This window comes from Xiphophorus couchianus, chromosome 16 (genome assembly GCF_001444195.1).
Source record: "Xiphophorus couchianus chromosome 16, X_couchianus-1.0, whole genome shotgun sequence".
NCBI lineage: Eukaryota > Metazoa > Chordata > Actinopteri > Cyprinodontiformes > Poeciliidae > Xiphophorus > Xiphophorus couchianus.
The window spans coordinates 18452752-18479257 of NC_040243.1; the positions used below are offsets into that span (position 1 = coordinate 18452752).

Below are 26506 nucleotides of genomic sequence, written 5' to 3' on the forward strand. Positions count from 1 at the left end.
TCGTTGATGTGGTTTAATGGGGTTTTACGTGATTCGTCTGTGAAATGGAAAAAAAAAAGTATGGCTCTCATTTCTTTATCAATGAAAGTCTGAAAAGTGCGGTGCGTATTGTGTTTTGCAAAACCCCCTTTCACTGCAAATGTAGCTGAAAACCTTTTGAGGTGGAATGAGCACATCTTGAGACTAAAATTTCATCTTTCCAAAAGAACCTGACCTACGTCTGGACTTTAATGGAGCCGTTCAATCTCACGAACATGACGCGATTTAAACTTTTGTTGCAGCTCTGATTGTAAGCGTCAACGAAAATAGGTCTGAGTATTCTTCTTCCACTTCATGATTATGCACCCTTTTTTTGTTGGGTTACTGTCACATAAAATCACCATAACACTCGTTGACGTCTGTGGTTGTAACCTGACAAAATGTGAGCAATTTCAACACTTTGGCCACCATACACTTTAAATTATTCTTCTGAAGATATTTCAATGCTAAGCCTATGTTTAGCAACAACAGAAAATATTTTAGCAATGATATAAGTTATTGCTTAAAAAATGTAGGCTTCAGAATCAAAAACACATAAAGTACTTAAAACCTTTGCACAGTTCTCTATTTAGGCACACAAATGAAAACTTGATACAAATAATGCTCTTAGTCAGCTCGTTAACAGCAAAAACACAATAATATACTAGAAAAAGCTCCCATTTATCCTACTGTACTGGCTTTGATCAGGTGTTTCGTCCCTAAAACTGAGAGTTTAATCATCAGCACCAACCCAAGATGAAACCCTTCAGTCCATTTAAGTGCAACCATCAGTAGCCGCCTTCGGGTTTCGAATTGCCAGCTTTCAGTATTTATTCTCCAATGAGATCGGCTGAAAAGCTGTCCGTCACCTGGAGGTCTGCGGCTGTGGTCCCGCCACGTACAGGTACCTCCAGATGGCGTAGTAATGAATGCCCGCTCCGACCGCAACGAAAAGATGCCATATTGCGTGGGCGAATGGGACGAGCCCATCGCTCTTGAAGAAGGCCACGCCCACCACATAGAAGATGCCTCCCAGAGCCAGCTCGCACACACCTGCGCGGTCCACCTGTGATGGAGCAGGACACATGTCACTGAAGAGCCTGGGGGCACGGCAAGGGAAGGCAGGGAAAGTTTATTTGTGCTGCAGTGGTTAGAAGTAAAAAAAAGAAAAGTTAAATAAATTGACTAAAAGAATAGCACAGAAACTAAATCCTACCCAGATTTTTTTTATTCTCATGTTGAGGGACACTTGGTAAACTGGCCTCTGATTACTTAGAGAGTATCAAGTACCATTTTTTTCAAATTGAATGTTTCTGTTGCTTTCAAGTGTTTCAAAAGTTTACCAGTCTCATCCCAGAGGACGCGGCTACTGTTGATATCACAAATGTGAGGGCAAAACACTCCCAGTGATATCCGTTACACTCCTCGCTCCTGTTTCAGTGATGTTTGAAATAAACCTAAAAGCCGCTTTGGCGAATTCTTTTAATCTTTTCTGAAAATAACATGACCAGATTTAAAGATTTAGCTGGTGAGTTCGGGGCCTCTAAACTCAAAGCTAAGAGGTTTTAGAAGAGCAGATTCAACTTTCAGGCGCTGAAAGCAAACATTAGGGGCTTCTAATGAGTCTAACCACAATGATTCAGAAGAGAAGAAGGTTAATGACAAACATTTGCATTTGTTGGCTTAGCAGAGCAAGAAGATGTGTTCGGAGGAAATGCGCTGAAGCAAACGGGTCTCGGCTTGACTCTCTATAGGGGCCGTGCAGTTCAACCACAATGGAAGGAAGTGTCGAACGATCAGAGAAAGGCTTAGCTTGAAGCTGAAAACAGACAATAGTTAGACCCTGTTGTTTTAGTGCTCACCATGAACAGAATGACCAACGCAGGAACAGCCCCCATTGTCACATATCCCAGCAACTCTCCCAGTTTGTACCTGCGGAGCAAGAACGGGAGCGTCAAAAAGACAAGACTTCAGAGTTTCACCTGAACACATGAGGGCCGGAGTTGGGTTTCAGTCAACACGTTCACGCAAAGCTTTAAGAACTTGAGAGAATCTTACCTCTCGTGGAAAAAAAAGACGTACGTGGACCCAACGCAAGCCATGACCCAGATCAGCCAGCGCATGTGGTACGTCCAGGGTCCCAGCTCCCTCAGCATCAACCTGTGGATGTTTTTAATGCAACTCTGGTCACGTGCCTCCAACTTGCAAATTTTTCCCCGCACATGCGCCAACATTATAGACACAGTTATTCAGTGACTGTAAGGAGCCATTGTCCTGTGGCGAAGCATGAACATAAAGTCTTGCGTCATCAGCATTGATGAGGGAGGATATGTTGTAATGAAACCAAAGACTCAAGACGAGACACAATATTGAGTTCACAAGATGAGACCAAATTTTAGCGTTACTTTTAAGAAAACCACAAAGATCCAATTTATGCTGCACAAAGGCCTTTAGCCAATCTGACATCTTTCTTCTTCTGACTTCTTGAATCTCTCCAGACCTTAGGACAGAGCTTCAACTGCCTGCAGTGCAACATTTACCACTGCAGACCCGCAGACGTCCTGGCATTGGAAGTCATTGTGATGCTTTCTGTCTCTTTCAGCATCAGAACAACTTGCAGTACATATCGACAGCGGTCTCCTGCCATAGGTGAAGTTTTAATATTGCAAAATCTTGTACGATGAGATCTCGTTACTCTACTCTAGAGCTAAGGAAAGTATATTGATGTTCAACAGAAAGGAGCCTGAGAATTGAACCTTGAGGAACTCCAGGTGTAATCTTTGTCCCACAAGTAAATCCTGAACCAATTTAGCACAGCACTGTTCCAATCTCTCAACCAATAAGGGTAACGATCAACCTGTCAAATCAAGTAGTGTCAATAGATGCCATTTAAGACCTTAATGATGGTGTCCCAGTGCCTAAAACCCAACCGGATTAGATGGCGTTTGATTTTGATTTTTACAGAACAATCAAATCCAAAGACCCACCAGGGAGAATAGGAGGCAGCGATGAAGAAGTAGATGGCCATCCGGTCACACATGTGGAAACGTTCCTCCACCTTCCTACAACAAGTTACAGACGAAACATTTCAAATTCAGTACGGTCTTATGAAATTATATCTAAAATGTTACGCTTCAGTACTAGAAAACGCATAAAACCACCGCAAGGTAATTGTTTTTGACAGATTTGAACATGTCCTCCATTTGTAAGCAGTCTTCTACTGAAGTTTCAAACAAGTCGCGTTCTTCTCTCCACTATTGTTCTCCCACTGTAACATGACAGACCCACGGCGACATGAAAATCTACTAGAACTGCTGAGATGCACACAGGTGCAAGCACTCACCGGAGATGGCTGATCTTCCAGGCGGCCGTGTGGAAGAGCGTCGAGGTGAGGAAGAGGCCAGTGAGACCGCTCCCATAGAGCAAGGCAGCGACCCGGTGCCATTTGTCCACAGACAGGAAGTAAAGCGCAGACCCGCCTACCATGCTGGGAAGAATCCAAAACTTTAAAAAAAAAAAGTCATAAATTATTGTTGGGATTAACTCAGAGCTTCATATATATTTTTTGTTGTTAATTCTTTAACAGAAGGCTGAAAGAAATATGTTATATTTTGGCTGGGACGAATGCTGGCCTCGACTTCACACCAGAGGTTTCAACATGGCGGCGAGCCTAAACTTTGTTTCTAATAGCTTTTATGAACATCATTTTAAGTTTTTCCTTCCATAAGCAAACAAATCTTAATTTTCTCAGCGTATACTGTAGTTGCAGGTGCTACACGAAACATTGGTTGTTGACCCATTTTACTTACAGCTCTGGAAAAAACGAAGAGATCACTGCACTGAAAGCTTCATGGTTATTCCACCAAATATTGATTTCTGAACTCTTCTGAGTTAAAACATTAGTATTGTTGTTTCTAAATGAATATGAACTTGTTTTCTTTGCATTCTTTGAGGTCTGAAAGCGCTGCATCTTTTTTGCTATTTTGACCATTTCTCATTTTCTCCAAATAAATACAGTTTTGCGTTGAATTTCAGAGACATGAGTAGTAAATAGAATTTTCTTTTAAATTCAATTTACTCAAACATATACTCATGAAAAGTAAAATCAGAGAAACTGGTCATTTTAAGTGGTCTCTTATTTATTTCCAGAGCTTTATGTGTCATGTTAAATATTTTCACCACTTCACTACTGTAGACAGGAGGATCAGACATATTGAAACGCAAAGTTCGCCTTACAAGTCGTAACTGGGGGTAGTTGAAGTTGTTCCTCGTTTCCCAGTAGGAAAACCCACTTTTGAGGGTGTATTACTTGATTTTCAGACTGGGAACTCAGAATTTCCCCGTTCCAAGTACAACTGGAACGCAGCATTAATGAATGCTGAAACAGAAGGACTCTCATCTCTAACAATCTGGTGTCCAAGAAGGAGCAAATGTACATAAATGATCAGTGGCAGGTGAACATGCTTGGCGGTTAATACATCACGGCTCAAGCCAAAAATCTAAAGAAGCCTAAACACAACTGAGCATTATTTTTCCATTTTCTTCCAATTTCTGCATCCGTCTGTTTCGTTCCATCTGTGTGAGGCTGCAAGGATTACAGCAGATTAAATGAAACTCGCAGATTATCTCCTCCCGTCACACAGCCAAAAGAGAAAGAACTGTCCTCTCCATTCTGCCTCCACATCCAGTCAAACACTTCCCACTCCCCCTATACATGCTGGTCATCTTACCGCGTGTGTGACACAGTTGGCTGCGTGTTCGTACTCTGTGGGCTGGTATCTCTTGTTGGCCGGCACCCTGCAGTTCATGTACCTGACCGCAACGACGGCAGAGAGGGAGAGAACACATTAGCAGTAGATTTAGAGGCCAGACGGGTCAATTTGTGTCTTTACTGGTTCCGAAAACACAAAGGGAACCGGAGCAATGTGCTGGACAAGTGATTATTCTTGGAGGATTTGCAGTTTTCTAATCCATATCACACTTTGTGTGACTTTTAGCTTTCAACATCCCCACTGAGGCCTTCCACTAAGTCACATGACTTTAAACAATGTCCAATTCTCCAACGATAAGTTGAGTTCTAGGTGAGCAGGCAGCCAAGGCTTAAACAAAACATTACCTTCCCCTCGTGTGTTTTTCTTCTGCTTCACCTCCCCCTAAGTGTTCTTTCTCGCTCAACCATGAAGCCAAGCAGCAGTAAGAGGTATGCGCGCATGATGATGAGCACACGGCCTATATGCAACCAAACAGCACGACCCGACCGGCGCGGACGCACCTGCGTCCCCACGCGAGGGGCTGCGCTCACGTAACTTAGTGTTAGTCTGGGAGAGTGGAAAAAAAACAAAAAAAAAACGTGGTTTCATAACATCTCCAGATGTGCTGTGAGCTGGGATGGAGGGATTTACTGCTGATTAAATAGGATGCACAACGGAGGCGTTCATATGCTAACTCTCTGTAAACTGTGCACATCCATATTAAAATGCCAGGCTTCTGTGATGGAGGAAATATATTTTTTTTTTTTTTTTTTTTACATGTATCCTGATCAAATAACAAAAACTTGCGGAAAGAGCCTGTCAGCAACAAGTGCTGAATGTGTTTTAAATGCAAAATAAAACTTTATTATCCATATTTTAGGGTGGGACAACTACATATGCTTGCATTTATTTATTTATTGAGTTTTACATGATGACTTTTTATAAACCAAACATGATTCTCTGGGGGGGGGCAAAGGGCTAGTTAGCATATTTCCAGCAGGTTTCCCCAGCTACCCCTTTGGGGGCCGCCACTGATTGGGGGGGAATATATAATAGTCTGAAGGAATCAAAATAACTTATGGGCCATAATTTCAAAAGATCCCAACACATCACCAAGGGAAACACAATAACCACATAATGGTGGCGCCATCATGCTCTGGGATTACATGTTTTACCAATGTAGGTCAGAGGTTGTTATACAGGTGGATTAAGTTCTGATTAGTTCCTGTTTGTTTTGACCAAAATCTTTGAGTGGGTTTCCTTTTTTTAATCCCCACGTGAGTTCAAGAATGATTTCCTGGAATTGAAATTCCAGTTTTGAGAGTTGAATCAGAATTGAAAATAGATATCCTTACAATCATAATCTGACATCATCTTTGTTAATCACCTGTTCTTATATTTACTCCAATTCCCCGGCATGACGAATTATAGTTTTAATCATGACAACAACAAAAAAACAACGGAAGAAATCTTCATGTTTATTGAGATCCCGGGAGTCGTAGCACATATAGCCGAAAAATTAACGTAGAAAGACTATAAAAACACATCCAGCCATTTTTTTTTTTTTTAAATAAATCAAAAGTTATAAAGAATAACACACTGAACTGTGGATAATAAACCCTTTCCAATATGCTTTGACTGGGTTTCAAATGTGAAAGCTGCTAAGATCTGAAGCTTATACATAAATAATTAGGCATCATCTGTCCTTCAACCCCGCCCTCTCTCCACCACAAACAGATCTGTTGACGTCTGTGATGGCTTTAGCTAGTGGATGTGGGCATCAGGGTCCCAAAATGTACATGGCAGATCTCTTTATCACATTTTCACCCTTATTTTTCTGTTTGTGTTCATAATGCAAAGTGGCTGGTCCTGCTTTCTGTAGCCTCACTGGAATTCCCTTCCTACTTACATGAGTTAAAAAAAACAAAACAGTGACATGACGAACTAAAGTCAAAGTTTTTATTGTCAAACTTCAGAGCAGAAATATAGAAACAATTAGTAAGATAACATCCGATGTTTGAGTAGCTGCCACTTCTTCCCCGTTTGTCCTCCATCTCTTGAGGCCGTGCCAAGAACGCACAACAAGCGAGCAGCTATTCTCCTCAGCACCGTTGCTGTGTTTGTGGCTTCATGTGGCGCTCTGCTGTTCTCTAATCAGCTATGACAGAACTCTGAGTGTGTGTGTGCCAGGGTGTGTAATCAACTGAAAAACGGGGCTGATCGCACAGGATGGATGGCAGCGTTATCTGTCTTCTTTTCTGATCCTCTCTTTCCTCTTAACAAGACTTGCCTCTTCTTCTTCTTCTTCTTCTCCTTTTGTGCACAGATGGGCGTCACATGCCGGCTAAATGTTCCCACGTGTCTACAGGAGCCCGGCTTTCTCCTCGCGGAGACAGAGGGCCCGTTGCACCACACAGCGCATGAATAGGATCAGCTGTACGTAATAATGTAAGGATCAGAGCCTCTGGATCCCAGCGTGCGCCGCAGGAATCTGTGCGTGAGTAACTCCAAGGCTATTCCTTTCACTGCGAAGATCAAGTTAATCTCCTCTGGGAGTCCCGACTCTGGTTCTCACGATTATAGCCAAGCTTCCCCTTCGACGCAGTGAACGTCCCGGGGCAGGACTGGACTTGATAAACTGGTGTCACGACGCTGAACTATGACCCGCATCGGGGGAGGAGGGGGGGCTTACTGAGAAACAGAAGCCTGACCCATGTATGTGTTTCAAGGGGGTTACAGAGCAATATAAAATAGCAGATGATTGTGACGTAGAAGGAAAACTACACATGGATTTCTTTTGTTTTCAGCCATCTTTAATCTGACATATAAAACCACCACCAGTGTTAAATCAGCAGGGCCAGATTTACAAGGATGTGTGGCCCCGGGCAGAGCAGTTTTGGTGCCCTGTCCCCTAAGAAAAACCTATTTTATTAATGCAAATTACAGGACACTAATAGGTTGTCATCCACAGCTATGCCTTGATTCATGGTAGGTTTAATAGCCCCCCCCCCCCCCCCCCCCAAACAAACGGCGCCCTGGGCTACTGCCCCTATGAGCTCTTCTTAAAATCTGGCCCAGCAGATCAGGGATAAAGTTGTGCAGACGTTTAAAGTACTGCTTGGTTATACAACAATATCCAGATTTGACCTTCTAAGGAGAAACTTACAGTAAATAGACAGAGTGAAAACAAGTGGTGGCAGCATTATGTTGTGTAAATGATTTTCTTCGGGGATACAATCCTGGACGACAAAATAATTAGAGAGCGAAAATCTTACGGCAGGACAGCCTGCAGTGAAATGGTTTAAATAGAAATATGCTCATGTGTTGGAATGGACCAGTCAAAGTCCAAACGTGAAATTTAGTGAGAATCCGTAGCAAAACGTGAATATTGATGTTTACGGATGTTGTCTATCCAATTTGACAATTGGACAGATAGGAAGTGTTGGCTTGGTTAATACACGCCACATGTTTCCGTTTTGTATGAATGAAAACGATGAGAGTCGTGAATGTTGCACTGACTTAGTGTTGGCCTTCTTGTTCTATCACATAAAGTCTGTGGTGGTTTCCATGTTACAAAAGGTGAAAAGTTTCAAGGAGCGTGAATACCTTTCGACGCCACTGTACCCCGGTGGAGGAAATACGATGATCCCGGGAGAAAGATTAATATTTGAACCGATTGCTGCCTCGCATATGCGCGCGCTCACTAATCCGTAAATCGCTCTGATTGTCCTCGCGCCAGCGCGTCACAGCGCGTGGTAGATGCACAACATCTGTCCGCCGTGTGTGGGAGTCTAGTTTCATTCATAATGAGCTCAAACTTTCTTTTCCCCATAATTACCTTCCAAATTTGGTCTTCTTGAAGTCCATCTCGAGCGCAGAAAAGCGCGTGCGTCGGTGCGCTCGCGCTCTCTTCACCAACCCAGTAGCGACCGTGGTCTCCTCCTCCTCCTACTGACTCTCCATGCCGGATGTCCCACCGCCGTGCTTTCGGAGATGAAAACAATAAAACGGCGCTCGCTCATATGTCCAGCAGGGCAAAAGCGACCTGCAGAGTGGGCCAACTATATCTGGAGCGCCGAGACTTCCTCCCCACGGAGCGGCATCACGACACGAGCACGGAGGGAGCGAAGCGCCGCGAGGAGGGTGTGGGGGGGAAACACTGAGCGGAGTTTGGTTTCGACTCCCGGACTTGTTTGCAGGATGATCCGCGGGACTGGACTTGTAAGCCCTCCCCTCCCCTCTCCCCTCTCCTGGTGATAACGCATCAGCGGCGAACAGCTCCTCCTCGCTGCACGTTAGCGACACACGAACAGTGAGGCTGGTGGAACATAACGCAACACTTTTAGGTGGGTTCTGTTATACAAACACAGGCCAACCGCTTAAAGACACAGTCCAGAGCTGTAGCTCTTTCTCTTTCTCTCTCTTACAGATGCACACTAATGAAAAAAAGACAGCTGGGTAATGAAACGGTTATTATACAGTTTCACCAAGTATAACTTTTTTAATTAAAAAAAAAATCTAGTTTTGCTTTGCATGTTTGTGAGTCGATGACATCACATTAGGCACGAGATTTCAAACTTTATTAGCAACATACAAGTCAACACATTGGGAGGAGAAGTTTGATGAAAAACAAAGAACAAATTATGAACTCAAAAGAACTCGTCAGCTGACTTGTGCCTCATATGGTTTCTCCAAATGCTAAGTTTTTCTAAAGCGAAGACTTTATTTTAATTAAATAAACATTTTATTATAGAATGGGGGGGGGGAACTGATCACAACTCAGTGCCTTCATCTGAGTGAGCTTTATGAACATAGTGTGTGTTACCCCCCAAATGAACGTGCTACATCTTAACCCTCAAACTTTATTTAAGAAGGTGTTCTTCTTGTTTGTTTTTTGTGATTTTTCTGATCGTCTAGGTTTCAAGTTTTAAGTCTAGTGAGAAGATTCTGGGTTGAGAAGTCTGAAATGTGTCCGGTCATTCTTCTTGGTGTTAAATCGCTCATTGTTCCGATGTTTTTTACTCCGATGAATAAAATAGCACATGTTGCTTGTTACGTCTAAAATTGGAATCAAGTGGTCATTGAATTCATCATAGTTGCATCAGTTTTATTCGTCAGTTTCTTTCACTTTATTGCAACCATTCGCAAGGACACTACATTTATTTTTCTTAGCCAGTTACAAACAGGGAAATATTTCTAATAAAGTTTTAAAGGTTAAAAAAACACTGTCCTTTTTCAGCATTTTAATATTGGACTGTGGCTACAGTTGCTCTGTGGGAAAAGGGAAAGCCTCACCATTCATGTAACGCTGCCTGCAAGATTTGATTATTCAGATTATGTTGCGCTTTTATAGGCTTCACTGGGGGCTTCGGTGTAGACAAAATATAGTATATCGATGTGTTTTGACATTGTTTAGCAGCTATAGAGCTGAACAATAAATATCATCTCCATTTGAGTTAGCACAAGACAACTCAGAAATCTGACTGTTGGCATTTTCTGAAGTTTCTTGTTGAAATTCATAATAAGTTTCAACAAGTAAAAACTTGAGGAGAGCCCATGAACAGACAACAGAAAGCCTCAGCTTGGAGGCGGGTTTATAAAGTTTGAGCTTGATTTGCAGCCAAAGGCAACAGGAAGAGGAAAGAATTTTAAGGGATACCAAAAGTTCCTATTAACAAACTTCCTATTTGTAAAAGAAAAAAAAAAATGACAAAGTAGCTTCTGTTACAAGATTTTAATTGTTAACCAAATTGAACAAAACCAAGCCAGAGCATTTTGCCGTAAACACAACAAAAAGACACAGAAAAGTAAATAAAGATGAGAATCTCTCGGTAATAAAAAGCAGTTACTCTGAAAAATGAGTAAGAATCTCTCTGATCAAAACTATCTCTTCACCACAAAACACTTGTAGACAGTAAACGGAAACTAAAGTTCTAAAAGCCGCACTACCTTCATCTAAACGAAGTACGCCAGAACTGCTTTTGGTTTATTACGGTAAGATCTTGCTAAAACTGTTGTCTTTCTTTGCCTTTTAAAAATGAAGTGTTGGTTTTTAACATTATTTACTTATGAAGATTTTTGGTGGTAACCTTAAATATCATTATTGTTGTCTCACTCATTTCATTTATTTATCGTTTTGGCCACTAGAGCCATGAAAAAACTTTTTAAAAAGGAAAATGTGTGAGCAGGTTTGAAAAGGTGTGTGTGAGTGAGGCGGCCTACAGACCTGACTTAATTTCTTCATATAGGAGGAATTGGCCAAAATTTATGCAAAGCTTTATGCAACTCCTGTGGAAGAATAAGCAAAGTATCAAAAAAATGAATAAATTGTGAAACTCAAACAGCAATCCTTTTGAATACAAAGAAAATGTCTGTAAACACCTGACTACCCCACTCAGCTCCTTCAGACTAGCCAGCAGCAATTAGCAACCACTTGGTGGAACTGCACATCAGCTGAACTTATTATTACGAGCTGCTTCTCAGTGAAACGCTGGTAAAAAATGTTGCTAGAAGGTTAATAGAGGAGTCATGTTGTGATGACTTCCTGAAGGCAGAGTTTCAGAAAGAACAAGAGCTTCTTAAAGAGACAGAGGCCCAATTTCAAGGAGTTAAATTACAAAGTCAAATTTTTCTTAAGTCTTATTTGATATATATAGCATTTTTATAACAACAACTGAAAGTAACATACTTCCTAGTTACATCATAGTTACTTGATTATGCTATAATTCAAATTAAATAAACGCCATGTGGCTGTGAAAGCATGTAATACTGCCTCTTTTAAAAAAAAACAACTAACTTTTCCTATTCTGGGATTTGGCAACTACAAATAATTTTGGTATTCGTAAATAACGAATACCAAAATTTGTTGTTTACCCATTACTTTTATAAAGTAAAACATTTCAGTCTGAATTTATTGACAGACAGATGGCTATCTGCCTTTTTTATACAGCAACTGGATTTATAAATAGAGAAGATAGAAAATACACTTTAAATTCAAACTTTTTGCACCCAATATTTGATTTAAAACACCTCCCACCTTCATTGTATTGTAAATGGTAGTCAGTAGATATATATATATATATATATATATTTTTTTTTTTTTTCAAAGTCTGCTCATGCATTTCCTCAAAGTCACGTTTGCACTTGCTGTAAAAGTGAATGGAAAATTAAACATTATCCTGCGGTGACCGCAGCCAGCAGAAGCCAGTTGAGGCCGAGTTCAGCAGCTGTGCGAGGGAACAGAAACAATATGCAAATACACGAACATCCTAACGAGTCAGCAGGACACGTGACGCGTTCACCCCGCTGTGTTTGAAGATAAGATTCAGTATCAGTGACTGTGTGGTCAAGCAACCAAATATTCTGGTAAATAACACTCCCACCAGCACACAGTGAGCAGGCCTGGGGGTGTGTTTGCGTGTGGGTGTGTGTGTGGGGGTGTGTGTGTGTGTGAGTGGATGGTTTACATACAGGAATAAATACATGTCAGAGCCAGCAGGTGGATGGGAACGTGTGCAGTTTGTGCTCAATCATTTATCGAGTCAACCTGCAGTTATCAGTTAATTTACACTCTGGGTTATATTGTCCGCTACAAGATGAACATGGATTTCTGATTTACAGCTGCGAAAGGCTGTTTCTCAGGCCCCAGTTTCTCTGCCCTCTGGCCGTTATGTTTGTTTGGACAGCCTGGTTTGGACCTGCTGGCAGACCGGGGGACGCTCAATCCCTGGAAACGGTAAAACTGGACCAACTGACGTCGCTTTCTCTGAATCATAATGTAAGCAGAGTAGAAAGCGACCTTTGAGGAATTCACAAAATGCTGCTGTGGTTGTTTAAAAGACCAAAGTCAAATCTCACCATGGCATTTCTCAAAGTACTCAGATGTTTGTTTGTTTTTTTTCCTCATTGCAGCCACTAACCTTGGTGTGTTTTACTGGGATTTTGTGTGACTGACCAACACAGAGTGGAACACAATTGTGACATTGTAGAAAATATGATGCCGTTTGTCTAAAACTGTCGGGCAACTGCATTCACGCCCCATGTTAAATACTGCAGAATCATCTTTTGCTGTAGCTCCGAGTCTTTTGGGATACGTCTCTACCAGTTTTGTACCTCAAGTCTGAAATCTTTGATGATTCTTTTCATCGCAAAATAGCTCAAAGTCATTGAGAATCCGCAGGAGAGTGATTCTTAAACAATGATTCCTTTTTCTTTTTCTTTTTCCTTCATCCATCTTCTGATCGGTTCTGACCGGCTTCTCTGTTCCCTGTGACATGACGCTGCCACCACCATGTTTCACTGCGGGGATGATTAAGTCGATGTGCAGTTTTATACTTTTTCCTGCCACACATATTGTTTTACATACATAATCCTGGTCTCGTTTGACCTGAGTACTGTTTGCCGTGTCTCTCAAATGGCTTGTGGGAAACTTTAAAAGTGGCCATATTTGTTTCAACTGATCGTTACTTCTCTACCTCTGGCTTTCTGCTGTGTTCCTCGGCCTCCACGATGCTTTTTTCTTCTCTAATATTACAAAATTCACTTTTATAATAATAGAAAAAAACTTTTCAGAAAACATTTTTATTTCAGAGCATCACAATAAAAGGGGCTGGGTAAAAATACACACCAATTTTTTTTCTGTAATCTCACAAATTATGCACCGTTTTGTGTTAGCTTGTGACATAAAATCCCAATAAACTGCCTTTAAGTTTTGTGGCTGTAATTTTACAGAATGAGACAAAAGTTCAGTGGGTGCCAATGTATATATATAAATATATATATATATATATATATATATATATATTTTTTTTTTTTTTTTTTTTTTCTTTTTTTGCACAAGTATAAGCTGTTGATTTTACCGAGGTGTTCGGCGAAATCTCGAGGAATCGAACATTTCTGCCAAATTTAATCGAACAAAACAACACGGACTGCAGGTGCTTCCTTACAGAAACAAACAATGTTGCTTTGTTTTCTCCCTCAGCTGTGCTGCCCTTCTCCTCGCTCTTTTTCCTCTCCGTGCCTCTGCCAGCCGTCTGACTGTGTCTGGGTTCTGTATCCTTCCTTTGTTTGGCGAGATTCTCGCACTGAACAAGCAGCAGAGCCAGCCGGCGCAGGCTGCCAATTCCTCCTGCTTCACTTTCCTCCGAGTTGTTCTCCTGGCGACCCATATCACACACACGCACACCCCCCCTAAGATTTCACTGGCATGACTGGTTGCTTCTTTCGCGTGTCCCTCGCCAATTACCAACGACTGAAAGACAAACTGCTAATTATCTTGTGGAGCAGCCAATTCTCAGGACAAGTCGGGGCTTGGTGCAAAAAAAAAGAGAAAAGATCCCGTTGGATGACTAACGCTGCTGATGAGTTGAGACAAGTTGGGGAAAAAAAGAAGAAAGTGGTGATGTTAATGTGAATAAATTCAGGTGCTGTCAAGTTTGTTTCATTTGTCAGGAGCTGGCATTCAGAACGATTAGGAAGTCTGCGGATGAAGACCAGATTTCCCGTGACGCAGGTTTTATGTAACATTCTGGCATTCAACAGGCTTCTGGAAACCTATTAAATCATTCCATTTTACCTGTGATCAGTTTGTGGAAAAACGTAATGCCCAATATGAACCTAACAATCGTGATTTTTTTAACCGTGGCGGGGAAGCCGGAGTGCCTGTAGAGAACCCACACATGCACAAGGAGAACAGCAGACTCCAATCCAGGACCTTCTTGATGCAAAGCAACAAGTGCGACAGCCATTTTCTATCATATTAGGCATATTAAATCTAAAATTTTGATAGCACTAAAAACAGTTAGGAATGAAAAAACATAAGTAGCTGATGAAAGTAACTAAAACACAATTGTAAAATAAGACACAAAAAACACAATTTCTGGAGAGGAATAATGGGGTGTTCCAGTTGAACTGATGGGAAAAAACATCAACTGGAACGCCTTCTGAAGTCAGATTTCCCACTGCGAAACTGGGAGCAACTCCACTACTCCCACTGTAGGGAGGACTTTAACTTAATGCAAAACTATAAATCAAGGAAATTGTGTAAATATATCTCATCTCTTGATTTTTTATTCATTTATTCTGCTCCCACCAAGTAAACTTGTGGCTTCTCTCTTTCTTAAATTCATGTCCTTGCCAAAAAAGCCTTGTTTTTGTATTATTAGCCATAATTACCCCCTTTTATCTTCTGTTTCTGCATGTTTTTGTATCGCCTTGTCAGATTTGTGCCTCTGTATAGTGTTGGTAAATCTTAAATCAATTTTTTTTAAAAGGCGGACTTCCGTTTCAATATGGCCGCTCCTCGCATTAACAGTCATAAGTTGTGGTGGAAACTGGAAACGTGTTTATTTACAAATGTAAAAGTGCATTTCAGATTAATATTATATGTAACGCCTGCAATTTGTTCTAAGCTGAACAAATTAAAAGTGGCTCTTGCATATGAAAAATAAAGCTATTGCAAACCATGTTTATGGGCGTCGCCATGTTGAAATCCGACTTTTTCACTAGAGCGTTGTTAGCCTCGGCTAGCGTCAAACCCAGCACCGAGGTAACACTTCCCAGCGAAGTGGAGCACACCTACATTTAGTTTTTTTGCATCATAATTATAACATTCTGCATTTTGAAGGAGGTTTGACCCGTCTGAACCTTGGACATATAGTCTGGCTGCTCCTATCTGTTGAAGGGAGAGTGAAAACCTTTCTGGGGTCAAAACAGCAATCTGGTGCCTCCAGGAAGTGAGTGTGGTAAAAGGGTCTCAAAGGAATTTGAAATCGGCTTTTTCACTCTATTGGAAATAGTCTAACTATGGAGGACACTCCAAATGAGCGCCTAGATCTGGCCGTACGAGCAAGTATAGCAGACAACGTTTTGCAAAAAGGAAGCCTCCAAATACCTTAAATTCCCATGGTGCTTGAAGAAATACAGTGGAAATTAGTAAAATGTGTGTGATGCCTCACATCTGAGGTGTTCATATGCACAAAAACATTTGACATTTTCATGCATCAGGATGAAATTACATGTTTTTTGCCACCATAAAAGCATTAAAGGTTAACTATCAGAACTGATGAGCAGTTTTATAAGCTTACATATTGTTGGCCGGAGTGATTTAATCCCCAAACAGTTTGCTCACAATGCTTATGAATGAAATGGGAAGGAAATGGGATAGGACAAACAGAGTATCTATCATAGTGAAAACAGGATTAGGAAATACATCCTCAAAACGTTCACAGTATTTAAAAGGGAAAGTGGCAGGTGCTGCTAGTAGTGTGTGTTTCATTAAACTGTTTAGTCATCAGCGTGAACATCTCAGTGTGACCATACTTCTATATTATAGAATCAATATCGTTCTGTCCAGTGGAAACATTTAATGCTTTTGGTATTTTCCCAGGAGTATTTTAGCCAACGTTTAGACAGTAATAAATCGTGACGTTCACAACAGAACAATTTATGCACCAGTTTTGGTTGGTCAGAGAGAGACATCCTATTTTCTCTAAAAGGAATACGGCAGCAAAACTTAGGCAGTTAGGTTGTTCTATCAGAATGAACCACGACGAATCTGGAAAACCTTGAATAGGCATAACTGAAACCAGGACATCAGCACATGCATTTTATTTTAACTGTCAAGTATGGCAATAGAAGAGCGATAGTTTGTGCTCGACTTGTAGCCACAGAGTCTGTCCTATCACGCACTGATGATACGATCATGAACTCCTAAATATGCTGGCGTGGGTCATGTGGGCATTGCGGGTACCAGGCGCCCAACAGGTAAAAGTCGTCCCAAACAGAACAACGATTCCAAACACACCAGAAAATCCAGAATGATTGAAAATAAAATAAAAACAGAGACGTTGCAATGACCCAGTCACAGTATGGACCTCAGTTTGACTGAAATGCTGTAGTGGGCTCTTAAAGAAACAGAAACAAATGTTGTAGCGATGCGGTAAAGAATCATAAGGATAAGACTGTTTAAAGCTGTTGCGGCTACGGATGGTTCTCCGAGCTGGTCATTAATAGGATGTGTTGGTTTTTCTCACGAGTTTTAGAAATGCTGCCCTCTGCTGCTGAACATGAGATTTGCTTACCAAGTTCTGAACATAAACCGAAACTTCTTGTACATTTAATTATTTCATTATCACGCGTTAAATTTTTCCAAAAGTGTTTTACACATGCGCACAAATACTACCAAACATATTTGTGTTATTATACAGTTCACTGTCTTTTTTTTTTTTTTTTTTGCTTTAATCTACTTTCTCGTTTAATATTTTAAAACGGTTTAGTGAATCCAAAATGTTATGTTTTTATTTATTTGTTTGGGTTTTTTCACTTTCATTTTATGCTGGTTTTCTTTTCTTTTTTTTAAACAATCCCTTTCACAAGCAACTGACAATCAGGATGATTTTACCTTAAAATGCTTAGTACTTTTAAAAAGGGAGATCATTACACCGCATTTTTTGCTAATATGTTATATAAAAAATATTTATTTTGCAATGTGGACAAAGCACACTTGTTATTTTTTTTATCTAGTCAGTCCTAAAATATAATTCATGCAAAAATGTTAATAAATAAATAAACTGACTAATTAATTAATTACAAATAAATTAGTGTTTATCCTACTCTGGCCCTCTAAATGCAATCGATTTGGAAGGTATGTAAAATCTGCCCTTCTGACTGAACTGAATTGAACTTAATTGAAGGATCGTGTATCAAGGATTTATCAGCAAAGACGCCAAACCAGTCTGTTTGTGGGTTAATAAAGTTAGGTCTAAATATATTATAGTTATCGGCTGAATTTAAATGACACATCAAGAGCCCAACAAATTTTCTAGTTCATTGTCCACCACAGATTAGGAGGATTTGTGTGATTAATGTTGGACGCTGTATGCATTACTACACATCCTAAAACTCCTATATGTGACGGTAGAGGGCGCTGGTAGATCAACTCACAAATTACGTTACATTGTTATATTTTCCATAGAGTCATACTTGTAATTCATCCTCTTCCTCTTTTCGCTGCTGTAACACAGACGTACATTTTGAATTTCGCGAACGGTTAAAATTTATTTTTTAAAAGCTATTTATTGACACTTTGTGACGTTGGCCCTTTAAGGGAACTGAACGCAGTCTTCCACTGAGCATGCGCGCAGAGGGTCAGCAACATCCCCAGTGAAAAACAACAACAATCAGAACCGTGGGGCTGGAAACGGAGATGGCCCCGTGAAAACGCAACACTTATACTTATTTCATTGAAACAATTCCAGTCTCGTTGCTGCTATTTTACCAGAAACTTTATATGTCGACGGTGTCGAGCCCATGAACCTGGCCAGTCTGAGCGGGGATGCTGGCGGAAGCCAGCTTCTCTTCGCCAACTTTAACCAGGACAACACGTAAGGCTGGGCCGGGGAGCGAGTCCGGGGATGCAGCGGCCTGTGGGAGTTTTCAGGCTAGCTGACGTTAGCTCAGTGTGTAGCTGCCAAGGCTGCGTGACATTCAGGACGGGGTTTCTCACTGTAAAATTGAAAGTAGCAGTCAGGTTGTTAAGGAAAACATCTGTATAGGATTTTAAGGTACTGAAGACTAGCTTAGCTTGTTAGCTAACGTGATGCTGTAATATCGGGGCTAACTTTAGCCACAATACATCCAAGTTAGCCTCCACGGGGATTATTAGGGTGTCTAAATGAAGGCTGCAAATGTTATTCTTTACCCGAAAGCTAAAGTGTGTAAAGTTATAATTATGTGGCGTGTTTCAGTCGCTCTAATGATGAATGACCAACATTTTCAGGAGCTGTTGGATCTAGTCTTGCTCGCCGCATTTGCATTCGTTCATATTAGGAAATGGGAGAACTGTCAGCGGGGTTTTGTTCAGCTGAATTAGCAGCGGACAAGCCTGGGTATTATTGCAAAACCGCCTCAGTCGGGTGACAAATGTCGCAGTGTGACAGCTAACTCTGGCGTATCCAGTGACACAGAGACAGCGGAGCTCCATGCAGCCTCCATGTGCCGCTGATGCAACGCTCGGTCACTTGCAGATGTCTGTCCTCCTCCCGCTGTTCCTGCAGGTCTTTGGCTGTTGGCACCAAATCAGGATACAAGTTTTTCTCCTTGTCCTCTGTGGACAAATTGGAGCAGATATATGAATGTAGTAAGTATTGTGCGAACTCTGTTCTTTCTTTTCTTCCCCCTCCTCCAGACTGTGTTTCCCAGCAGGTTATCACTCATCACACCGCTGCTCAGTCATATGTTTGAGTAGATGTTTTCAATGCAGTTTGTCTAGACAGAATTGAATCACCAACCCGTTAGTAGTTTTTTAGTTGTTTTTTTTTAAACAAAAATATTAAATATCTTGTAAATCTATGCTTTAACATCATGTATTTCCCTTCTTAGATTTAAATTGTATTATGTAATTTAAAAAAAAATCCTTTTATGTTTTGCAAAAGTATTTACAGCTTTTTAACGTCACAACCAAAACTTTCACTGAATTTTTCTGAGAGTTTAGGTGATAAACCAACATAGTGTAGAAATATCACACACGGTTTTACTTTATTCCTACTACAAATAAAAATGTGTAAATATGTTGTGTGCAAGCCCCATTTACTCTGACGCCACTAAATAAAGTCCAGTGCAACGAAACGCTAACTCTGAAGAGTTTGGAAAAACCCCTGGTTTTTCCACACTAAGGGTTGTTCTCGTTTCCGTTGCGACGCGACGGAGCAGACGCCGTGCGGTGATGTTTTCTGTGCGTCCGTCTCCGCAGCTGACACAGAGGATGTGTGCATCGTGGAGCGCCTGTTCTCCAGCAGCCTGGTGGCCATCGTGAGCCTGAAGGCACCCAGGAAGCTCAAAGTCTGTCACTTCAAGAAGGGAACTGAGATCTGCAACTACTCTTATTCAAACACCATACTGGCTGTGAAACTGAACAGACAGGTAGGGGAAATAAAAATGACAACACGGTTAGTTTTGTTTTTGTCAATCTTGTTGATGTTGCCGTTGTCTCCCTGCAGAGGCTGATTGTGTGTCTGGAAGAGTCGCTTTACATTCACAACATCAGAGACATGAAAGTGCTGCACACCATCAGAGAGACTCCACCCAACCCGTCAGGTCGGTTCACACAAGCTGGATTAAAAACGTATTGATTCAATTTGCGGTGGAATGAAAATGGATCAGTTCTCCTCCATTAAAAGTTTACGAGAATCTGTTAGAACCAGGAACTGATGTGTAATTTAGGTTATATATACGTATATATACAGTACATATACTGTACATATACTGTATCTATATACAGTACAGACCAAAAGTTTGGACACACCTTCTCATTGAATTCAATGAGAAGGTGTGTCCAAACTTTTGGTCTGTACTGTATATATATATATACCTATATATATATATATATGTGTGTGTGTGTGTGTGTGTGTCACAGTAAATCAGAATATTATCAAAAGAGAAAACTTTGACCACTTAATAGTGGTATTAGCTGTAGCCTGTCCAGCTGCAGTTGACACCTTGTCAATGGGAAATTTACTGAATTTATGTAATGCTTTTACATAAATTCAAAGTGCTTTACACAAAAGTCACATTCATCCAGTTGTAATCACAAAGGCGCACACATTCATACACTGACACTGAACCCCAAAATGGCCACCTGTAGAGTTAGGGACACAGATGCATGAAGCTGGAATTCAACCCATTATCTTCAGATTGCTAAAGGGATTTCTCTACCCACTGATCCACTGTCAGAATCTCCCCCCCCAAAATCTTTTTTTAATCAAACTTTTTTCTTCCACTAAACTTTTTATTGACGTACTTGCATACAGAACTCTGCAAACTGTCCATGTCAGGCCATAACATTGAAATAACATCTCTGAATTGATTATTATTATTATTATTGCTCTTAAGAAATATTCAAGTTTTTAGTGAAACTGAATGTTGGATTTTATTCAGCAGTAACCCCCCCCAGAAATAAACACTTGTAAAATGTCTCACTTGTCATGTAATGTATTTGTAGAATGATTGTATTTGAACTCAGTCGACATTCACATGGCAAAAACACATAATTTTACTATAAAATATTTTTGGTCCAGGTTTTGTTCAAATATGTTAGGAAATTTGAAATGAAATAAAACTAACTGATAAGTAACTTTTCAGAAAACCAATAGGAGCTTGTTACAAGTCAATAATTCCTTAATATTGATGGAAAAACTACTAGTTATTTGTAAATTAATCTGCCAGTGCAGCAACACATTTCCCATTTATAATATCAAGACGTAGCACTAGAAATTAAACCAAAAATACGTAGCAAGATTTTCTGTTTTTGCAGGTTTAGATTTAAACTACTTAACACCTGCTTCAGTTTTTCTGTAGTTCATCTTTTTTTTTTTTTGCTTCTCTGCAGGACTGTGTGCTCTCTCCATCAGCAACGATAACTGTTACTTGGCGTATCCGGGCAGCGCCACGATAGGGGAGGTCCAGGTGTTCGACACGGTCAACCTGGTAGGGGGAACCGACCCGGCTCAAGCAGTTTGGTTTATGTGGCTGAAATATTTACACACACTTCTTATCTGTAATGTTCGCGAGTCTAGATGGCATCCGTTCGGTTTGGGTCTCTCTGCGTGAGCTCGCTCAGCTTAAAGTAAACACGGGCGTGTTTTGTTTTCCTCAGAGGGCAGCCAACATGATTCCGGCTCACGACAGCCCCTTAGCGGCGTTGGCGTTCGATGCCAGCGGCACCAAGCTGGCCACGGCTTCAGAGAAGGTAATTTGTCTGACGCGTCTGGAGGACAGACAGAGGAGGCCTTGTGTTCCCTTCCTTTTTTATCTCAGCCTGCCTCCTGTGCGTTTCACTTCCCTGTCAGGGCACGGTCATCCGCGTCTTCTCCATCCCAGAGGGACAGAAGCTCTTTGAGTTCCGGCGAGGCGTCAAGAGGTAGAGCACGACTGAGATACCTGAGCGGTTTGCTGGTTGGGAAGTGAAAGAGAAGTCGAGCCTCGGCTGTGTTTCTGCGCCTGCGCATGTTTCCATTTGCTGAATGTGTGTGTGTTTTATTTAGTTTTTTATGTTTTTTGTTCTCAGGTGTGTGAGCATCTGTTCGCTGGCGTTCAGCATGGAAGGCCTGTATCTTTCTGCCTCAAGCAACACAGAGACGGTCCACATTTTCAAATTGGAGACACAGAAGGAGAAGTATGTGTAAGTGCCCTTTGTTTTTCTTTCTGTCCATTATTTTAACCCTTGGGGAAAAAACACAGTGCCTCCTGAATGTTTCACCATTCAGTTACCGTATTTTCCGCACTATAAGGCGCACCTAAAAACCTTAATTTTTCTCAAAAGCCGACAGTGCGCCTTATAATCCGGTGCTCCTTATATATGGACCAATATTGAGCCACAACAGGTCTCGCAACTACGGTAAGCAGCCGCCGACTTCATTTTCCCCCATAGAAGAAGAAGCGCGCGGTGCATGCTGGGTTTTGTGTAAAGACCCCAAAATGGCTCCTATTAAGAGACACGCTTACGACGCAGAGTTTAAGCTCAAGTCACGCAGTAGAACACGGGAACAGAGCAGCAGCGAGAGAATTTAACATGAACGAATCAATGGTGAGGAAGTGGATATATATTGTGATTGCACTAACATTTGATTTACCGTAACAGTATCAGATTGTTTTTTACGTGTTTATTGAATCGAGGAAAAGTTCCCCTCCACTATATGTTACACCTTGCTGTTGTTAAAAGATAAACTGTGTCACGAAAATACCACGTCACTTACTTTACCTCGGGGAAAATAATCAAACATGTTTGTTCATTTTGGGAATGAACGGAGTTTTCAGAACGCTGGTTTGTAATATATTAATAAAGTTTGACTGACCTATCTGACTATTTTGTTGACATTGCCTTTAGCGCAGTTCCATCTAATGGATGCATAATGTAACCCCAGCCTCTACTGTAGTGTCTATTCTATGCGCCTTATAATGTGGTGCGCCTTATATATGAAAAAAGTTTTAAAATAGGCCATTCATTGAAGGTGGGCCTTATAATGTGGAAAATACTGTATTTTACAACCACACACATCAGAAAGATGATTAGTAAGTAGTCTTTATTTATTTTTTTCTACATGTAGAGTCTTAAACTTGTCGTGTGCATTACTTCCCATTCCCCTTAGTGAACTCTTTGGTGGTCTTTACTAAATTTACACATGTGGAAACTCATGTTTATGCTCATCCTTTCCAAAAACAAGTGCAGCTCAGTCAGAATGAACAGAAATCATCTCCAAACATACATTTTCAAGTCTTGCCTCGTGGACTTTGACTAGGCTTAGACATGCTTTGATCACTGAAGGTCTGGTTTGTATGTTTTGGGCCGTCGTGCTGCTAAACGATGAATTTTTGCCTCAGTTTCAAGTTGTTGTTTTTTTTGCAGCTTCTGACACGTTTTTCTTATCAGAAAACTCCACATTCTTTTCCCAGCCCTGGAAGAAACGTGATGCTGTCAAGTAAAATAAAATAAATAAATCATAGATCACATAAAATCCTTATAAATTATAGCAAAAGAAATTTCAAATAAACACTTTTGCAGCAAACTATAAACATTCTCTGTTTCTCCCCCCCCCCTTCCAGGCCGGCTGAGGAGCCGACGACATGGGGGGGTTACTTGGGGAAGGTGCTGATGGCGTCCACCACCTACCTGCCTTCACAGGTCACAGAAATGTTCACCCAGGGACGAGCTTTCGCCACCGTACGCCTGCCCTTCTGCGGACACAAAAACATCTGCGCCTTAGCTGTGTGAGCACAAACGAAACCTCTTTTAGTTGCTTTGAAAACAAACCTGATCAGTGCACATTTCCCTTGGTGTTTACCAGGATTCAGTTGCTATAATTTTTTGAAGAAAAATGTTTGTAAAAGTTGACTGACTTCCTTTTCTGATCCGCCTGATAGTGTAAGAGCTGAAATGCAAATGAGCAGGGAGATGACCTAACTGCTCTGTGTGTGTGGATGCGTGTGGGTGTGTGAGAGAGAGCTGCAGCAGAATGCTCAGCGGGTTTCTGACGAGCCTCCGTTTTCCAAACCAGGATTCAGAAGATTCCCAGGCTGCTGGTGGCAGCGGCTGACGGATATTTGTACCTGTACAACTTGGACCCTCAGGAGGGGGGGGAATGCACGCTCATGAAGCAGCACAGGTGAAGCAGAAAGGCTGTTACATCCAGCAGACTGTGGGAGTTTATTTATTTTAACGTTTTTCTGTTTCTGCACGCAGACTTGACAGCAGTGCCGAATCTCCCAATGAGATCCTGGAACAGGGCTCACACGATCGCCCCCTTGTGGCCCAAACCTACAGTGCTGCTGTCAGTAAAGGTAATTTAGAAATCTGCAATTCACTCAGAACTGTTCTAATTTACATTTTATATCAGTAAATGCCTTGAAAATATACTGGGGACAGGATCAGATCAGATGGTGGAGCCCTGTGTAAAAACAAAGACGGGTCATAGCTGGAACTGTGTGATAAAATGTGGGAGGAATAATTTATCTTGTACTTTCATGCTTGAAGCACATATACACACACAAAAGGTTTTGGTAATGCATGTAATGGAATTTTTCACACTGTAAGATTTAGAGAAATCCAACCTTTTTGAGAACATGTGTTCATTTATTTTCCACTGCTTTTTCTACAGTTCAAATGATTCATCACGATTAATCGATTTATTGAAATAATCGTCAACTAATTTAGTAATCGATTCATCGCTAACTGGAGTATAGAGAATCGAAAAGGGCCATTTGCTGAAATAATAACACAATCAGAGCAGCAATTAACTCAAAACTTTACTAAAAAGAAATTACATTTTGCATTTGAGATAAAAAAAAAAACTGTCTGTAAATTTGTTCTACCCTATTAAGCACGCCTGGCTATCTAATTATAAATCTGCAAATCCAAAAAACAATCAACAGATCAGCCCTCTGCTGTATTATTTATGCTAGAAGTATTTTTTTAGCTGGAAATGCCTCTTTTGCTAAAAATGATCAAGTGTTCACTAAATGAATGCTATGTTGTTGCATTTTAGATATTTTCTTATGTACAAAACGAATTGAATTATTCATTTGCATCTCTTAATATATTTCTAATATTGCATTGAAACGCCTTAAATGAAATGCTTCCAAATCCGCAGAATTTTAAAAAATAGAAAAAAAAAACTTCCTACCCTGCATAACTTCAATTCCTATTGAAGTTACGCAGGGTAACTTCAAATGTGCAAAGCTGTTCGTCTCACTTGTCCCGATTGCGTCCGACTCTCTCGTCTCCTAGGTTACTGCGAAGAGCAGGGCGCGGTGGGAGGGGCGGGACTCGAGGAGGACCTGAACGACTTGCGCCTGGAGGAGGAGAACGAGCAGCCGCCGCTCATCCTGGAAACCGACTGACCCCGACAGAACCCTAAAACCCTCCTCCCGACGTCCAGAGGCCTCTTCTGGTGCTGCTGTGAAAACACCAGACACGACAAGGGGCAGGGACGGGATCAAAGGCTGGGGGAGGCGTTCAGGAACCTGCCTTTCAGTCTGTCTGTCTGTGCGTTGTTCTGTTCACATACCAATCACTTTTCTGCCCCCCTCTCCTCTCTCCACTCCTCCTCCGTCCCCTTTAGTTTGCCTGTGCGGGCCAGAATCTGGAGCGTTTTGCATGTACATGTGCCAACTGCTACAAAAAAGAGCAAAAACAAACCATGCTTCATTGTGAAACTGAGCCCCCCCCACCCTGTGAGCGTGGTCGAACAGAAAGAGTAAAAAATAAAAAGAAAACACAATGTAGCCGTGTCTCATTTGGTGGACACGTATATAAATGCAAGCACTGTGTACAATGAAAGTGATTGTGTAAGTGCCTCTCTGTTTTTTTTTTTGTTTTTGTTTTTTTATTTCTGTTTGGAAGGGGAGGACATTTTTAAAAATCCGTCGTCAGCAGGCCGACGGTTCCTGATTGTCTGGCGCAGCATCCGTCGGGTTTACCAATTTTATTTTATTTTTTTCAAAAAAAAAGGAAGATTTGAAAACTTCCGACTTGAGACATTTGTGCGCTTAGCTGAGACTTTGTGTGTGTGTTGGGCATGTACAATAGCAAAGCATCTACCCCCTTTCCATCATCCAAGCTCCTTCTCTTCTGCACAAATCGGTTGATTCCTCTCTTTTTTTATTTTATTTTTTAAATGACTGATAATATTGATGGTTTTATAAACAAACAAAAAAAAAACCTTCTTAGCTAATCAACCCAATGATGTGTCGTGCGTATGCAAACATGCATGGTGTTGTTGACGTGCTACTGTGCCCATCCATCGCAGACATACGAGTAGAGAAAGACAGTACGGCGTCGGCCGCAGACTCTCCTTCTCCTTCATCCTAATCTGTATCTCTATACCTTACTAGATGTGGTCAGATTATACCGGCCCTAATCCCAGACGTCCCTCGCTGGGGAAAGAGTAGTGAAAGTGGATGTTTGACCATAAAATGGGAAACGGTGGACTGAAACTTTGATCTGAAGGTCAGGCTGAGCCTCGTCATCCGGTCCAGGATGCTGCATGATTCCCAGTTTAATCCTTTAGCGGTCCCAACACCCTCTACCAAGGATTAGCCCCGGGATTATGGAGCAGCAGACATTTTCTAATGATTTTGTACAAAATGTAAGACGTTCATCTGAAGGTAAAATGAAAATAAAATTCTGTATTGATGTATACGAGACGTTGCTTTTCTCTTGCGTTTCATATAAACTTGGAGGGGAG

At 41.2% G+C, this 26506-nt stretch overlaps 2 protein-coding genes across 3 annotated transcripts; one reads left to right on the plus strand and one right to left on the minus strand.

The window, feature by feature from the left end:
• Positions 1 to 520: 520 nt before the first annotated feature.
• Positions 521 to 9799, minus strand: mmd2a (monocyte to macrophage differentiation-associated 2a). The gene is made up of 7 exons (XM_028041912.1): positions 8608 to 9799; positions 4749 to 4830; positions 3362 to 3522; positions 3006 to 3080; positions 2077 to 2178; positions 1881 to 1950; positions 521 to 1084 (listed from the first exon to the last, which is right to left on the minus strand). The coding sequence occupies exons 1-7, from the start codon at positions 8634 to 8636 to the stop codon at positions 884 to 886; spliced, it is 720 nt and encodes a 239-aa protein (XP_027897713.1). The 5' UTR covers positions 8637 to 9799; the 3' UTR covers positions 521 to 883.
• An 8101-nt stretch (positions 9800 to 17900) lies between these two features.
• wipi2 (WD repeat domain, phosphoinositide interacting 2) lies at positions 17901 to 26460 on the plus strand. 2 transcript variants are annotated; one of them, XM_028041908.1, is made up of 12 exons: positions 17901 to 18151; positions 18824 to 18906; positions 19519 to 19688; positions 19766 to 19862; positions 21154 to 21251; positions 21421 to 21513; positions 21614 to 21684; positions 21832 to 21939; positions 23367 to 23531; positions 23819 to 23926; positions 24004 to 24101; positions 25048 to 26460. In XM_028041908.1, the coding sequence occupies exons 1-12, from the start codon at positions 18078 to 18080 to the stop codon at positions 25158 to 25160; spliced, it is 1278 nt and encodes a 425-aa protein (XP_027897709.1). In that variant the 5' UTR covers positions 17901 to 18077; the 3' UTR covers positions 25161 to 26460. The 2 variants fall into 2 exon arrangements, with proteins under 2 accessions (XP_027897709.1, XP_027897707.1); XM_028041906.1 differs by having other exon boundaries at positions 17902 to 18151; positions 21832 to 21945.
• Positions 26461 to 26506: the final 46 nt, after the last annotated feature.

Bases quoted from the DNA above. Each gene is read 5' to 3' on its own strand.
- wipi2 (XM_028041906.1), top strand. From the start codon at position 18,078: ATGAACCTGGCCAGTCTGAGCGGGGATGCTGGCGGAAGCCAGCTTCTC. The intron at 21,514-21,613 runs GTAATTTGTCTG...CTTCCCTGTCAG, and splicing joins TGGCCACGGCTTCAGAGAAG to GGCACGGTCATCCGCGTCTT. The intron at 21,685-21,831 runs GTAGAGCACGAC...TTTTGTTCTCAG, and splicing joins TTCCGGCGAGGCGTCAAGAG to GTGTGTGAGCATCTGTTCGC.
- mmd2a (XM_028041912.1), bottom strand. From the start codon at position 8,636: ATGGACTTCAAGAAGACCAAATTTGGAAG. The intron at 3,081-3,361 runs GTGAGTGCTTGC...AACTTGTTGTAG, and splicing joins TGGAAGATCAGCCATCTCCG to GAAGGTGGAGGAACGTTTCC. The intron at 1,085-1,880 runs GTGAGCACTAAA...GCTCCATCACAG, and splicing joins CGTTGGTCATTCTGTTCATG to GTGGACCGCGCAGGTGTGTG.